General features: G+C 46.8%; 1 protein-coding gene across 3 annotated transcripts; it reads left to right on the plus strand.

Annotated features, from left to right (window-relative positions):
• Positions 1 to 2,895: 2,895 nt before the first annotated feature.
• On the plus strand, positions 2,896 to 16,774 carry MORN4 (MORN repeat containing 4). 3 transcript variants are annotated; one of them, XM_063132500.1, is made up of 5 exons: positions 2,896 to 2,943; positions 12,249 to 12,346; positions 13,301 to 13,415; positions 14,787 to 14,896; positions 15,201 to 16,774. In XM_063132500.1, the coding sequence occupies exons 2-5, from the start codon at positions 12,280 to 12,282 to the stop codon at positions 15,347 to 15,349; spliced, it is 441 nt and encodes a 146-aa protein (XP_062988570.1). In that variant the 5' UTR covers positions 2,896 to 2,943; positions 12,249 to 12,279; the 3' UTR covers positions 15,350 to 16,774. The 3 variants fall into 3 exon arrangements, with proteins under 3 accessions (XP_062988570.1, XP_062988569.1, XP_062988571.1); XM_063132499.1 differs by lacking the exon at positions 2,896 to 2,943 and adding an exon at positions 3,013 to 3,112; XM_063132501.1 differs by lacking the exon at positions 2,896 to 2,943 and adding an exon at positions 3,400 to 3,463.
• Positions 16,775 to 17,016: the final 242 nt, after the last annotated feature.

Below are 17,016 nucleotides of genomic sequence, written 5' to 3' on the forward strand. Positions count from 1 at the left end.
GCCGCCGCCGTTTCCGCCAGAGCGCTACCAGCCAATCGCCGCGCGGCCACGCCCCCTGTTTACAGGGTGCCCCGAGGCCACGCCCACTAGAGAGACCGCCGTCCATTCGCAAAGCTAGACCTGCCCCGCGGCTCCCATAGCCGCGCCCCTTCATTGTGCCGAGCCTGCCTCCCGCTGCATAGCGAAGTCATGTACGCTGAACGAAGTACGTATGGAGAGCTTCCCGCTCCTTGTATTGCAATTCCGGGCTTCCTCGCTACTAGGCCCCTGCTGCCCGGCATCGTCGACGCTGCCTCTGCTTCTCGAGCGCAGCCCCGCCCCGCCCCGCATTGCAAAGAGTCACGCTTGCACATTCAGCAGCGCCTTCTTGACTGAGCCAGAAAACGTATTTCCAGGCATCTCGTTCCACCGCTCCCTTGCAAACACGCCGACATTTACTGCACTGACCCTGCTTTGCATAACTCCTTTCCCTGCATTGTCACCATCCATGACGTTAAAAACCATAGAGACATTCATGCACTGATTTTTGCCATCCCGTGCGATCTCAACAAACACCGCATCCCAACCCATCGCTTTAAAAGAGAAAACGTTATACTACTGTCTCCCTTCCACTGCAAAAAGACCCCCTGCTACTACATTTTTCCGGATGGATTCTAGTCATGTAAACTTGTAGCAAAACCAGCAACATATCCTATGGACTTTACAGACAAGACTTAGTAGATCCATTGAAATCAGCGGGTCATGAGTTAGTTCAGTTCAATTCAGGTGAAATAGATGGGATGAGTTAGTCAGGAATAATTTAAGTCCCGCTGATTTCAATGGATCCACCATGACTATATTTGAATTCAACCCGAATATGTTTATTGTGGCATGAACTTTCATAGGCAAGAAAAGCCATACTTTAAGTGCAAATGCATTCAAGTCTTAAAGCTCTGTAAGCCCCAGCCACCATTCATCTTTTTTTTCATTCCGAGGAGCTAGCGGGTTGCACAATAAAAGGCATGATCTGGGCGTATCCTCTGTATATTCATGGTTCTCGTTTTGGGGAATTCTCCACCCATCACGCTTACTTTCATCGGAAATATGTACAGATTTCCGGTTGAAAGATGAAGGTCCTGGGCAGCCTTCCTGGTTTTCCCATTTCCCGACCCGTTTGGACCCTTAGGTCATATTGCTGCAATCCCTGCCCCACCCACGTTTTTCTAAGTCATTGTAAAGTTAGGAGAATGGCAGCGTGGATCATTCTAACAATGACAGGTGTCATTCAGAAATATTGGGAAAAGATGGCTATCCGTGACGGCCGTACTCTGTTTGAAACCCCTCTGGCGCTGGGGGATGGGGACGAAACGAGGAAAGACGTAAGCGTCCCCCGGTCCCCGCACCTGCTCTCTGCTGTAAATGCTCCCCTTTCCACGCGAAATTACTTTTTTTTAAAAAAAGACGTCGGATTACTGTTTCGTGCATTAGCGCTTAACGTGTACCCCCCTCCCTTCCCGTTATAGCTGTGTGGTCTAATATTCTCTTTCCCGGCTTCAAAGACCTGCTATTGGTTCCTTCACCTGTAGCACTGAAGATATGAAAGGTAGCAGCCTGGATCCTCAGAAACACACATTAAGTTACGTTAAATTACATTAAGAAAATGCTTTATTTTACATGGAAGTCAGAATTAAATATGCCATAATGATATCTGCACTACCAGTAAGATAAACTAAGTTGCACACAAAATGCAACAACTATAAGTGAAGTATATAACATCAGCTGAATTTTCATCCACATTTACCTAGTATGTTCTGAATATTCCATAACATATTGAATATGACATAGCGATCTGGATCCCTTTGCTTATTTTTAGACCTCTGACTGTTCTCTATGTCTAGTAGCTTGGCAGTTTGGATACTTCTATTGCTAATTCTAGGTCAAAAGGAAGCAGAAGATGAGATTAGGACTTTGATCTCCTACTGTGATATTCGCCTGGTCTCTGTAATAAGACACTTTAGGTTTTCCAGTGGTAATAGATCTCAGACTCCTTGAATGCCAGGAACCCCAGTAAGTTTCCTTTGGTCCATCCAGATGTTCGGTTGTGACCCACAACTGGAACATGTCATGACTTAAGGGGGGGTCACAGCATTATTATTATTATTATTATTATTATTATTATTATTATTATTATGTTTGGTTTGAAACTTTTTGGAAGGTGAAAACAAGAAGGAAGCAAGGCTAATATACACAATGAGCTGCTATTGAATAATAATAATAAAAAAAACCATAACAGAGTTGACTTGAAATGGGACATTCTGAAAATGTGAGCCCTTGTCTCTTTACTCCATTTAATTGTTTTTGCTAGATCGTTTTAAACTCTTAACTCTTTTGTGGAGTTGCATCAAACTTGAATGAGCTTGGAATAAAATACTAGTTTGCTTCAGTAGTATGAGAGTTGAGATTTATTATCTACTCCCATTCCAATAGATAGATCAAGGATACCTGAATGACATAGCTATCAAGCTGCATTTGGAAATTTTCTAACAAAATCCACCAAGTGAAATTGTGAAAGAGCCAAAGAGAGAGGAAACTAACATTTTAAATTGTATATGTCAGTCTTTAATACAATAAAAAATGCTTTGAACTTTAAATATTTCCCTAATTTCGGAAATCTCTTTCTTTCTTTTTCCCAGTGTTTGGTCATTTCCCTGTTTTACCTTGAATTATATATTTTGAGAGCTGCAACAGGAGCCTGCCCTCAGAGGAAAGAAGTACAGGCGGGCCTCAATATAGCAGGCTTTCGGCTCTGGCGGGAAGGAAAGAGTAGTCTTTTTGCCCGTCATAAATATGGACGCACGCTAGAAAATCTCGTTGCCCTTCACAAAGAAGGACGCTGAGGGAAGGGAGGGAGAGCCGAGCCGGAAGGCTGGGCAATGGAGAGCCGCGTTACTACTGGTTGCCAGGGTAACAGCCAACGGCGTGAAGGGATGGTTCCTGGTGGGCGGTTGCCCCGGGTGGTGGGTGTGGGGGGGCTGCCTGGTATAGCTGACGGAGAGGAGGGAGGCGGTGGCCGATGGGGGCAGAGTACAGGGGTGTGGGGCTGGTGGCGGCTGCTGAGAAACTCGGAGCCCAGGTGAGGGACGCGCTCGCGGTGGGTGCCATGACGAGCGGAAGGAAAGAAAGCGTGGCGGGGATGTCCTGGGTGGGTGCCGCTTCAAGGTGGGGTGGGGTGGGGTGGGGTGGGGAGGCTGTGGGGACGGACAGTTGAGGGTAGCACTGAGAAGGGCTGCGTGGCGGCGGGGTGCAGCGGTGCGGTGTGGGCAGTAGTAGTAACCGTGATCTATGAGGTGGGCGTGGTTTCGGGCTACATGGCGTGACTTCAGGATGCTTGTAAGGACCTGGATTCGGATGCGGAGCTGTGAGCACCTGAGTCTTCGCAGTGAGGAGTCGGGATTGGAGTGCTGGTGAGGGATGCGGTTTGGGGGTAAGTGGGGACTCGCAGGAGGGTTGTGTGAAAGGCGTGGTTGTCGTGGCGTGAGGAACTGAACCCGCAGATCTAGGGGGACGTTCTCTCTTTGTAGCTGCCTTTCTGTGGAATGAATCATGCCACTACTTCCCCTGCCTCGTAAGCGACCTGATGGTTACTATGCCAAATTCTGTTGGTTGCAGAGTGGGTGGGGATGTCCTCACAGCTTGAGAAACTGCTACACATGCATGGTTTGCTGCTGCTGAGCAGCTGCGTTTGCGCTGGTTCAGTAGTCTGTTGTAATTGTTTTCAGGGAAGCAGTGGTCCCTTGGTGGGTAGGCAAAGCTGATCTCTTCCTGTGTACCCTACCAGCCACCATTAACCCCACACCAAAACCACACTTTTCAATAGGTATTGAAGATGAGACAAACTAAGCTTGTATTTTCGTAATAATGACTTTTCTTTGTCTAATGTGATTCTGTCTTATTGAGAGTCTTGGCTATTTGTGGTGAAAAGAGTGGAAATTACAGCTTGACACTTAATGCACTTTATACCTTCATTATATTATAACATTTATAACATTTTTTGTCTCACAGACTTGTAATGAGTTATTATTATGTAGCTATGAGTCTGAGGCAAGCCTCAAAATCTGGGTGGTCATTGCTCGTTTTCCCTTCTGTTCTACTAAGGTAGCAGTTTAATAGACAAGCAATACCATTTTTAATGATGTATTGATATGCGATCATTCACTGTAGACTTTGAAAATAGATTAGCTATCCTTTCTTTCCAGAACTGAGCACTAGCAAACCAGGGGAAAGCTTAAACATGAATCAGAGATGCCATTAGGAAAGTGGGGGAAACAGTGTCAGCCCTTGTGTTTCACACCACATGTGATTATTCCTCAGGAATTCCTATATTTCTGGCCAGCGCACTGGTTTCACACATGGAATTACTGTTGTCATATAAATGTATCAGGCTTAGTTTGAGACAACAATGCTTTCAAGTAAAGTTATTCAGCTGTCAGAGGTGGACCCATTGTACCCAGTCTGAGTGAAGCCATAGTGCATCCCTACAGTAAAACCCTCAAAAAAAGCTACACAGCAGCCAGAGATGGACCCAGTGAGCAGGTTCTGATGATATGCCACAGCACCCATGGACACCAGGTTACTTATGCAACCTCCTGAGAGCACCAGGTTATATATGCAACCAACTCAGAGGTTGTCGTGTCGTGCAAGCCTAGAGAGCATGGGTTATGTGAGAGTTAACCAGACCATGGGATATAGGAGGGTTGTTAACCCTCACATAACTAAATCTTACCAGATTACACAGCACAACCCCTGAGCTAGGATTGTATATTCAAAATGGTGGAGGCATGCACCACAATTTCACCGTGGCTAAATAACTCAGTGGGCTGTTGTGTGAACCAGCCCAGTGTGTATGCTCCGTCTCAGTGAAGCCACAGCTACTGGCACCCCTAGGCACAGCCCCTGCCATAGTGCACCTGAGGAAGGGTCTGTTCACTGCATTCACCTGAGGGGGGGGTTACCCCACAGTAGGGTGGAGGGTATAGTCATATTGCTCTGTCCCTCAGACTACTCCCACCTGGCTTCAAACTGTATCAATTGCAAAGCTATGTATTGGCAAGAAAATTCTATCACCTAGTAACTGAAGACAGTTCTGCGCATGGGCACATTTAAACTAAAAATACATTTTAACAACAAAATAATTGGAGGTGCACACCCCTAGAGACTGCTTAATATACATGCCAGGTTTCAGTTGTCTAGGTTTCATGGTCTTGGACTATGGCACAGATGGACAGACACACATCCTCTTTTATTATTATAAATTAAACATACATGCTCCAAAAAGGATTCTGATCTGTGTTTATAACAAATGTTATAAAATGAAGGACAGGAAATAACCACAACAAATGCTCTTAAAAGAAACATAGTATGAGCCCTGATGGATCAGGCTAAGAGCCCATATAGTTCAGCATCAAGTTCCCAGTCAGCTGCTTCCAAGAAGCCAACACAAGCAGTGCATGGCAGCAATTACCCTTCCCTGCTGTTTCCCACCACCCCCAGCCACTGATATTCAGTGGTATGCTGCCTTTGAACTTGGAGGTTCTGTAACTATCACACCCAATGACAATTAATAAACTTGAAGAACCAGTGCCCACCACTTTTTTTTGTGGCAACAAATTCCATGTTTGTATTTGAGAGTCTTTTGTCTGTCCAGAATCTTCTAGTACAAATGAGTTTCGTTGGGTGACCCTGAGTACTAGTGAAAACTGAAGGGAAATTGTCTGTCAACTTTCACCACACCATGCATAATGTTTAAAACTTTGTCATGTCTATGTGTGTCTCTTCATGAAAGGGCACACCAATGAGAAAGGGGTAGTGGTAATTAATTAATTTACTACTCTAACACTCCACCAGTGCTGAAGGTTTACATCATCTCCATGGCCTGCCATTTGTGTACCTGCCCAGAGGAAGGGTGGAGGCCCCAAGTGAACATACCCTTGACTCCTGCCTTGTTACTGTTGATGTAATGATAAGACAGGTAGTGTTGTTGCTATGTGGAGCAGGACAGGGGTGGGGAGATGGATCATTTGATTGCATAGTAGATGTGGTGAAATTAGAAAAATGATAGGCATAAAGCCATTGAGCAGATACCTGACTGATGCATATGTTAGTCATCCCAAGTATCTCACTACCTTGTCTCAGGTGTATATGTGATATTTCCCTTTTTCCTGGGAGCTTGTGGCCAGGAATCAAACCTGGGACCTCTTGTATACTTAGGCTTGCATAACACATAAGGCCTCTACAATTCTGGGCTATATGCTTGGTATCCCTGGGTAACATGCATTGAGCAAGTGGGGAGCAGGGAAAGGGGATGCCATATATGCTAAGCCCCTTGGAGACTACAAAGGCTCCATCAGGAGCCTCTCTTCTTTCTGCTCCTGTGGCAGTATGCATAGAGTGGAGAGAGAACCCTAGGTTCTAGTCCTGCGGTGTTTCCCTTTTCATCTAAAGTTACAGTTGTTGATCCCTAAAAAGTAAGCATTGCTCTCGGAGGCCATATTTTGATCTTCCAAGAATAGAGACATATATTTCTCATTCCCTTCCTCTTTTCTACAGAGCTGTCAGGCAGCTCAAGGCATTGCCTGCTATGAGCTTACTGTTGTGGTTGGCCGTCTTCCTTGGCCGAGGGGCTTTCCTTCATTAGAAAGATGCATGTTTCGCTCACATAGCTGTTGTGTCCATTGTTCTGAAAATTGTCTATGTAGAATTCTTGGTTCTACTGCAGGACTCGAACCCTTTTCTTGTGGGCCCTTCTACCCTTGAGGCAACAGAGTGAGCTGGTTGTTGTGACTGAAATAGCAATTCTTTCCTAGTTGGCCTGGATTTTCTGTGGCAAAAGGATTGTTTATATACTTCTGCTGGCTGTGTTTGCACTGCCAGGGGATTATCTAGGGCAGTCGGTGGGACAAACCTATCTCAAAGGTCAAAAGGCAGGCAGAGGTCAGAAGCATGGGTAAACAGTTCAATACAAGCACAATCCAAGGATCAGAATTTTATCAGGAGTCTAGGGGTCAACAGAACAGATCAGTCAGAAGAAGAAGAATCAGGGTCAGGAAAATTAAGATGCACAATCTAGAAGCTGATACTTAGATGTTGTTCCAGCATCTAAGGCTTTTAAGCCTGAGCCTTCAGAGTCCCACCCAGAGCACAGTTGCAGCATACAAAGGCAAACATTTCTTCATCCAAAAGCTGACTAAGCCCTGTCCTTTTGATGCCTACTTTCCCTTATGCTAGGTGGCCGCTCAGCATCTTCCTCTGAGTCTGAGAGGGGGCTAACTATGTTGGAAGGGTTAGGGTTAATGACTATCTCCCCTGAGGGCTCAGGATGCCCCTGATCCACTTCAAAGTCACCAAACAAAAGCAGCTCCTCTTCCAGTCATGCTCTAAAGAGGAGTCCTTCAGAGGGAACATGATTGGGATACAGGATTCTGCCTGAGGAGTGCTCTGGAGTTTATGGCTCTAGGGCTAATGGAACCTTTTAAAAAGCCTAATTGCAACATGGGCGTGTTTTTCAGGGGGGACACAGCTGGGGAGGGAATGATTAGCCTTTCCTTCCCCAAAAAGCAGACCATGCACATCAGCTGGCTCCCTCGGGAGGCTTCTTTCAAACCTAATTACTGTGGAGGGGTGTGGGTGGGTGTGCGTGCATGAACATGTGGAAGGGTATGGGGTTGTATATACATATATGAGAGAGAGAGAGAGAGGAATGGATGGATGGATGGCTCCACCCACTTTTTGCTCTGGACTTGCCCACTGCTGGTATGTAGCCCTCCAGAGACTAGCCATGTGGCCCTTTGGTCAAAAAAGTTCCCAAACCATTCTTTAGCAGTTAGGATGATCTCTTCGTAATCATTAGGCCCTGGGAACGAACAATCATGAGTTTTTTCTGAGAGTATTCTCATGCATTGTGTGTGGGAGAATGGATGCAATAGACTCAGTGACATAATCAAGGCAGTGCGATATGGCTGCAAGAAAGGCAAATGCTATTTTGGGCTGCATTAATAGAAGTATAGCTTCCAAATCACTTGAGGTACTGGTTCCTTTCTATTCGGCCCTGGTTAGGCCTCATCTAGAGTATTGCATCCAGTTCTGGGCTCCACAATTCAAGAAGGACGCAGACAAGCTGGAGCGTGTTCAGAGGAGGGCAACCAGGATGATCAGGGGTCTGGAAACAAAGCCCTATGAAGAGAGACTGAAAGAACTGGGCATGTTTAGCCTGGAGAAGAGATGATTGAGGGGAAACATGATAGCACTCTTCAAATACTTAAAAGGTTGTCACACAGAGGAGGACCAGGATCTCTTCTTGATCCTCCCAGAGTGCAGGACATGGAATAACAGGCTCAAGTTAAAGGAAGCCAGATTCCAGCTGGACATCAGGAAAAACTTCCTGACTGTTAGAGCAGTGCGACAATGGACAGTGCGACAAAGTTACCTAGGGAAGTTGTGGGTTCTCCCACACTAGAGGCCTTCAAGAGGCAGCTGGACAAGCATCTGTCGGGGATGCTTTAGGGTGGATTCCTGCATTGAGCAGGGGGTTGGACTCGATGGCCTTGTAGGCCCCTTCCAACTCTGCTATTCTATGATTCTATGATTCTATGACATTCATTGATTGTCTTACTTGCATGTGTGCTGTGCAGATGTTGGTGTGGTATGCAAGGTCTTGATTGGTAGGTGTTAATGGAGTTGTCTGGGAGTGACTGTTGTTGTTACTACTTTATCTTTGTTTTGACTGGGGAAGTTTAACATTAACAGACTCTCTCTCCTCCCATCTTTAGATAATGTTTGAAAATGGTTTTATTCTGAAAGACACTTTAAGACTGGATCTACTGTTTTTATTGTGTTTGTCTGGTTTTTAATGCTTTACACTTTTATATAAGTGCCACTTTGGGAAATTCATTTGAAAAGCCGGGTAGAAATAGTGTTTAATAATAATGGCCCTGTTCACACGTAATGACAACCCATCAGTTTAAAAAATGCTGGGTTGCAGGAGTGGTCGTGCTGCCTGCAGCATGCCTGTCTCTCCCGCTTTTAGTTAGTAACCCACAATTGGCTCCTTCTCAGGCTGCTGAGGATGACAGCTGGACCTGAACTGCTAGGTTGTTTAGGGGGTAAACAACCCAGCAGTTAACCCATGGTTTGTTGTTGGGTTAACTGTTGAGTTGTTTATCCTTTGAACAACCCATCAGTCCTGGTTCAATGTCACACCGAAGTCATAATTCGCTGATTTTGCTGTGGCACTAACAGCAGCTGCTAAAATTCCCAGATGTGCTTACAGGACCAAAAAGGTTGAGAACCCCGGGCCTAAACATAAGTATCCTCGCCCCCCAGAAAATAACCTTCTGGAAGGCAGATCAGCAGCGTGTTGAAAGGAAATGGAGATGAAGGGGTCATGATATTGGACTCCAACTTCCATCAGCCCCAGTCACCATGGTCAGAGATGGTAGGATTTCTAATCCAACAATATCTGGAGAGTCACAGGTTCCTCAACCCAGATGTAGGCTCTACTAATTGTTTAAAGTGGGTTGGAGATATATACACAGTGATACATTCCATCCATCTACACAAAGAGGCCTGGCCATCTGACAGCAATGCCAGTCCCTCATTGACAATAGTGGGAGGAAAGCAGGTTTCAATGCTGGGACCTGCCTGAATAAGCCCCTGTGATGGGGGGGCACCAGGTTGTGTCCACAGGTAGTCCGGACAGGCTCCACACATGAATATTGCATAGAGCTAGAGCCTTTCTGCTCAACCTTCATTTGAGTCTAGCCTGGTGAAATAAAACCAACAAGCAGGAGCAACCTGAGATGTAAGGTTTTAATTTCCTGTACAAGGAATGGATACTCTTGTCTGGTGTAGGCAGGAAATTGCTCTGTCTGTTACTGGTGTGGGTAAATAGGACAGAAGTCCTCCGAGATGTAGAAGTGAGCTAGCATGGCTACAGCCTTGTCTATCCATACCTGCTGAGGGATAATCTCATATAGGAGAAAGCATTGTATATCCTAGGTATATCAGGTGTATGGTGTATCGTTTACAGTGGCCTTCCCCATCTGCTGCCCTACAAGTGTGTTGGACTGCATCTTTTCTAGCCAGCATGGCCCTTGCTGGCTGAGAATGATGGCAGTTGAATTCCATCGCATCTGGAGGGCACCAGGTTGGGGAAGACTTGGTTAGAGTGTCAAGACTAGGACTAGAATGTCAACACCAGGGCTGAGCCCTCTTCAAATCCAGGCTCAGCATGGGGTGACTTTGGGCCATTCATGCTCACTCATCTTAACCTATCTCACAGGGTTGTCATGAAGCTAAAAAGGCGGGAGAGAGCATTTTACGCTACCCTGAACTCCTTGAAGGAAAAGCAGTATCAAAACTTAAATAAAATATTTCCTTATCAGATTGGGGGTAAGAGGAGGCTTTCTGCTGCTCAGAGGCTACTACCTTGCAATAGGCCCAAATCGATGGCTCATTCTGGTGGCCACTGATTCTATCATAGACCACTACTCTTCTTTTGGAGGACCTTAAATGATCTGTCAGCTGTGGTAAAGCAATCTTGAGAGCCAGTTGCATATTACACAGGGGTGGGCAACCTGTGGCCTTCCAGATGAGTTTGGAGTGAAACTCCCATCATTCCTCACCATTGCTATGCTGGCTGACTGATGGGAGTTGCAGCCCAGCCTCATCTGGGTGGCTTTCTGTCATGCTTACTGTCATACAGCTTGATTCACCCGTCCTTTGGTCCAGGTAAGTCAGAACTTTGCAGTTAACATATTGAAAGACATGAATTATGAGCTGGGGACCAAATAAGGCAACACATTCAAGGAAAAGAGATGGACAAGGTAACATTAGTGCCTTCTTAGAGTGAAGTATGAATCCTTATGTAGAAATAGCACCATTTGAGCACAAGAGGGAGTTACCAACAATTTTGGAGGAATCTCAAGGTTGAGGCAAGTACAAAAATCTGTAGAAAAAGGAACTCTATGGGGGGAAGTGCTCTTCCCTGCCCCCTGCTCCCCAATAGCATAATGAGGATTAAGCATGCTGTGTGGGCATAGGATGCTTATTGGCTCTTGGGGTAAAAATGGAATGGAGTATACTGAAAGAAGACATGTCTGTCTGTCTGTCTGTAATTCTGAATATGAGCACTCTACTCTGCAACATCAGACCAAGGGTTCATCAGCATATGCTTACTGAACAGTCACTAAAGCAGGGGTGCAGAACCTCAGGCCCAGGGGCCAAATGCAGCCCTCTGGGAGCCCCAATCTGGTCCTTCAGGATTCCCCAGATGCCCCCTCCCTACCCCTTTCCCACAATCACTGGTGGCTTGCTGGATTTTGTGCAGTTTTTCCCTGTTCTAAAAGGTTGAAATGCCTCTCCTAAGACTTCATTACTAGTAGTCTTTAAGCTATAATTTTCTGGTATTTTGGCTCCACCTATTTTGACCTGCCAACCACTGGAAACTACCCCCCCCCCAAAAAAAAAACCAACCTGAATTCAGACCTTAGGCTGAAAGAAGTTCTGCACCCCTGTGCTCAGGCTTTCAACATGTCCGACACAGTCAATGATAGGATTAATAGAATTAACACTTTCCTCTATAGCCCTTTGATAAATCAAGGATGAGAGGAGCCTTATTGTGCTTCCCTGATTGGCCCTTTAGCTCTGCATATATATCATCCTATGTCTTTAGGCTAAGTAGGCATTCCCAACCATTCGTATTCTAACTACTACACGTTTCATCACCTCCAAATTGTATTAGTGGAATGTCCACTGATGTTGCACAAGTATGTCTGTGATCCTGAGCTGTGAACAGATTACAGCGCCGGATTACATATAATATATCAAGCTTAGCAATGGTGTCTGGGTCACTGCAGTCTTGTGTGCATGTAGCTCATGCTACGTGGAGCCAAATCTGGTAAACATGGATTTCCTTCCTTCAGTTAGGTCATTTTGGACTCTGGGCATCTTGGCCTTATTTGGGGTGGGGTGGGGTGGGGTGGGGTGGGGGCTCTTTCGGTGGTAGTTCTTTTGCTTGCTTCAGAGTGCGGTCCTATTGCTTTGTGGAGCCCTCCTGCTCATTGTGGGGCCCTGGATTTCTGCCCCGCAGTCCTGCCCTGGTAATGCCACTGCCTGCATTCCCCACTGCTTGTACCTCTCCCCAGACTTTCAAGTGCTCCTCCCATACCTGTCTTACGCTGCTCTCTCATGCTCCTGCCCCCCCTCCATTGCAGCTGCTGTCCCGCCTTCCTGAAAGCTGGCACCATGACCCTGACCAAGGGCTCCTTCACCTACTCCAGTGGGGAGGAATATCGTGGGGAGTGGAAGGAAGGTGAGTGGGGCTGGGATAGTTGAAGGCAGCCCTTCTTTGACCTTGCTACAATGGACCAGGTCTGCTCTTGCCAAAATGCGCATACCTTCCTATCTCTCAAGCACGTTATGGGGTGAGAAGATAATTGTAGTTGTCTAGTAGTAATGTGCCCTGGTGCTCCCCTCCCCATTTAGCAACACACATTCTTGCACAGCTTTTAAGGAAGGGGGTGTTGGAAATTCCTGACTTAAGTGTGCCCACCCCACCACAGTATGTTCTGCTTCTGCTGCACAAGCCCATCCTCCTCCTTGTAAGAAGAGTGACCCCACCAGGCAGCCAAGGCTGGACAGTAACTCTGTCCTTCTGTTCTGTCATAGCGAGAGGAGGGCTTAGTTCTGCATGCAGGCTTTCTTTGAAAAAGGCACTTCTCTCCCAGGCCGATGGTGCTCTCTGCCCTGGTCCCCCAAGTGCTCCTGTCAGGAAGTGGGGAGGATAAGGACTGTCTTCTTGACCCCTATATTCCATTGGCAGTTGTTGTCTGGGACGTGGTGTTGGAAGCCCAAACCTCTTCATTAGGGACCTGCATGTGATACATACATTTTGCGGTGCCTTCACTGGCTGCACAATCAAACCTGCCAATCTGAGCCTGTCCCTCATGGCCAACAAAGCCCGTTATAAAGGGTGCTGTGCCTGCACTGCAAGCCTGTGTGTGACTGTATAATGAGCCTCTGCATGCTTTGTTGAGGAATGGTTGGTGGGAGGATCAAGCAACAGCAGGGTCCTGTCCATTCCTTGCTCTGCACCCCAGATCAGCTGGCATAGCCTCTATCACTGCCTGCCTCCTGTTCCTTTTGCAGCTACCTTGAAGTTAAAAGTGTTGCCATAGATCTTGTTGATTTATGGCTTTCCAGTCACTGTGGTCTCCTTTTTTTGACAACTGACACAAGAGCAATACTGCTTGTTCTCTCTGACTAGGGCGCCGGCACGGTGTTGGGCAGTTGACATTTGCTGATGGCAGCATTTACCTGGGACACTTTGAAAATGGTCTCTTCAATGGCTGTGGGGTGCTCACTTTTGCAGATGGCTCCAGGTGGGTACAGGGCTGTGGGCACACTGGCACTGACCTAGGCTAGTATAGCGAGAGTGCAGGTGCATGACCTAAATGGCCCTAGGAAAATAAGAGTAAATGGCACTCTGTAGTGCAGGCTGCCTCAGATTTGTAACTGAACTTGGAGAATGTCTATGCATTGCTACCACCTGCATGAAGACCTTTTTTTTTCATGAGCATGCCTATGCAACTCACAGCCATAAATAAACACCTCTTGGTATTTGTTGCTACACCATTGCTTGCCACAGTTCCTCTTTAGCCACTGGGGTTACTGCAGAATAATGATTAAAGCCCTTCTTTGGCCCTTTGGCTTCTGTTCAGAACAGCATGCTCATGCTGATGTACTCCAAAGCCTTTCAGAAGGGATCCCCAACTTCCTGGGCTGGGGAGCAATTTGGAACATTGAAAAATATCATGAAAGATGTTACAAAATGGCTGCCATGGGTTGATGCCATGTGGTGGGTGCAGCCAGTCACAAATGCCGATTTCACAGAAAGGCAAACCAAGGAGGCTAAAAGAAAAGAGACTTCCCAAGAACTGAAATCCCAAGAACTGAAATTCAAGGCAGAAGCAGGGTCTGAGCTAAAAAGTCAAAACCATGCCTGAAACCACAGTTCTTGTCCTCTCTTTCTTTCAGGGTCACCCCTGCCCCCCAGACTCACTCTTTCACCCCATATCCTAGCATACAAGAGCCACTCATATACTCATAGCCTATCCATCTATGCAAGCACCCACACACACTTCCTTTCCCTCAGATCATTCGCCATCCACACCCATATGCACACACAACCATGCACACATATTCTCTTGCTCCCTTTCCTATCTACACACACCTGTACATACAGACACATCATACATACACACATACACACTCCTCCCCTCCCCATCCCCCTCCTCCTCCTCCCCCTCCCCAACCCATGGCTCTTCGCTGCCTCCTTCCTCCAGTTGCTCCCTATCTATACCTTGCCTCTCCCAGTTACTCCACAGCCCCCATGGTCCTGCACAGCCTTCTCCCTGCCCCCACCATAGCTTACCAAGCATCAGTGGAAAAGGGTTTCTTTTTTCCAGGGCAGCTGGGCACACTGTGAAGTACAGCAGTGGCCCAAACATCAGCTGCCCTGTCAGAAATACTCTGGGGCAGCTGGAGCCTGGGGCAGAACTGCTCTTCACAGTGTGACCGGCCTACAGGGGGAGGGTTTATTTTAAGAGGAAAAGTGCATGGGTGTCATGGCAGAGCTCTGTGGATGCATTAGTGCCTATGAGCGCCACATTGGGGAAGCCCACTTTACAATATCTGATGGCAGATCATGGACCGCAGTGCCCCATCCTGACATAATTCTATTATTGATGCAGGTACGAAGGGGAGTTTGTACAGGGCAAGTTCAATGGTGTTGGAGTCTTCACACGCTATGACAACATGATCTTCGAGGGCGAATTCAAGGGTGGACGTGTTGATGGCTTTGGTGAGTGCTGAGAGTTACTCACTTGTGGGTGTAGCCAAGTAGAAATACTCATTATCTAGGACTAAATCTGTTTGGGGAGCACTGCACAGTGTGGAATGGGCGAACACCATCATCCAAGTACAGTGTAGAATTCTGTTTCCACCAATGTCCAATCTTGACTCAAAGCACTGCCTCTCAGCTCTCCATAGCATCACTTGGCTCTTTACTTGGATCCTTGCAACTCTGTTCCCTGCCGCCCCTCCCTGTGCTGCATACCCACAGCCCTATAGTCCTGCTGAATAAGGATGTTCTATTTCTCCCACAGGGCTCCTGACTTTTCCTGATGGCTCCCACGGGATCCCCCGTAATGAAGGCTTCTTTGAAAACAACAAACTCTTGCGACGGGAGAAGTGCCAGGCAGTGGTCCACCGTGCACAGAGTGCCTCCAAATTGGCACATGGACTCACAGCATGATGGGTGCAAGCTGTAAAGCACCCCACCCCAGGACTCTCCCATGATCTGCAGCCTAATCTGCAGGTTGGCAGGAGTGTGGAGTGCAAGAGTCACAAATACCATCTCTCAGAGGTAGATGATCCCAACTCAACCCTGATCAGTTGGGCAGCCTGCCTGGGTCATTTCCTTAAACAGCTTGGGGGGCCCTAGTGTGACCTGGTGCCAAACCTCAGCTGTACAGCCACTGTCTTCTGCCAGACAGAGTGACTGCCACTCAGAGGTAGTGGCATTCCCTTTGTCAGGACTTGCATTCTCCATAGGACAGCCTGCAAATGCTATGGCCCCACAGCTTTGATGAACACAGTGGGAAGCACTGGGCCTCTCTCCCCACCTACAGCAGAGGTGAGACACAAGGAATGACTCCACATACGTTGTGAGAATCCATAAGGATAGCCTTGCATCTTTCCTCACCTTGAGGTTAATGCAGCTGGGAGGCAGTAAAATCAGTCAGGTTGGGTTTCAGTGGTCAAAGGAGGAGCTGGTACGTATATTAGCACTGCGCCCTGTCTATCACGTGGCCCTAAACTTCTAGTTAAGGGATGGGCAGAAAGGAGGTCTTCAGATGTTTTGAATTCAACTCCCAGCATTCCTAACTATTGGCCATGCTGGCAGGGGCTTCTGGGGGTTGAAGTTCAAAATATCTGGAAACCTACTTTCTGTCCAACCCAGCTCTAGTTGTCTCCTGCCTTCTCCATGAGGCTCAGATTTTCTCTTTGTCTCCCCTTACCCCCTCCAAAAAGGAATTCAAAAATGGTGTATTGATATATAGAGCAGAACTCTAGACCTCTGAATGTGCCTTCCCCTAGCTTTGCAGATCAGCAAAAGGAAGGCGGCCCATACTATCCCTTATGCTCCAGAGTGTACCTGGGACTTCTTTCCACTCTTTATTCTAGCTTTCTTGTGCTTCATTCAATTTGCTGGGGCCCATCTCACTGTGAGTTGCTTCTTAGGTGAAAGTCAACATTGCACAGCTGTCCTCCCTTACATTGGGTCTGCACTAATTGACCCGGAGGGCCTAGAAGGGAGAGACCCACTTTGCTTCCAGAGCACTTGCATGGTATCCATGCACCATAGTGCCACATACACAGGACTGTGCATATCCTGCTCTTCAAAAAGCCAAAATTCTACATAACAGGAAGCTGAATTCGGTAACCTGTATAAATTATGCAGACTAAAACAACTGGCATGTAGTTGTGTATTTTATGAATTTTCTGCTTTTGCTAGTCATGGGGAAAGGCATTGTAGAGCACCTAAAGCCTTATTGTGGAACCACTGGAAGTCCAGTGCAGCCTCTGGCTTCTGAGATTTAGCAGGCATTGCACACATGTTTTTAAGCCTACTTTTGCTGCCTTAATGGCTAGAAATTTGCTTTAAAATATAAATAATTTTAAAAACCTTACATCTCAGGATGCTGATCTCTGTGACCAATACTGTATAATACAGTCACAGGGTAATGATATATACACAGCCCTGTACACATCCAAAAATAAGTGGTGACCCTCTGCATTTCACCCACTAGGTCCAAAGATAAAGTAATGCTGTGTCTCCCTTCAGAAGCATTTTGATGGATTAAGTATGAACCGAACACTGGAACCCATCACATCAGTAACATACAGTATGGAGATTGC

This window comes from Elgaria multicarinata, chromosome 8, assembly GCF_023053635.1.
Source record: "Elgaria multicarinata webbii isolate HBS135686 ecotype San Diego chromosome 8, rElgMul1.1.pri, whole genome shotgun sequence".
NCBI lineage: Eukaryota > Metazoa > Chordata > Lepidosauria > Squamata > Anguidae > Elgaria > Elgaria multicarinata.

Coding starts and splice junctions, on each gene's coding strand:
- MORN4 (XM_063132500.1), top strand. CDS start 12,280: ATGACCCTGACCAAGGGCTCCTTCACCTACTCCAGTGGGGAGGAATAT. Junction 13,416..14,786: donor ACTTTTGCAGATGGCTCCAG/GTGGGTACAGGG, acceptor TTATTGATGCAG/GTACGAAGGGGAGTTTGTAC. Junction 14,897..15,200: donor TGGACGTGTTGATGGCTTTG/GTGAGTGCTGAG, acceptor TTTCTCCCACAG/GGCTCCTGACTTTTCCTGAT.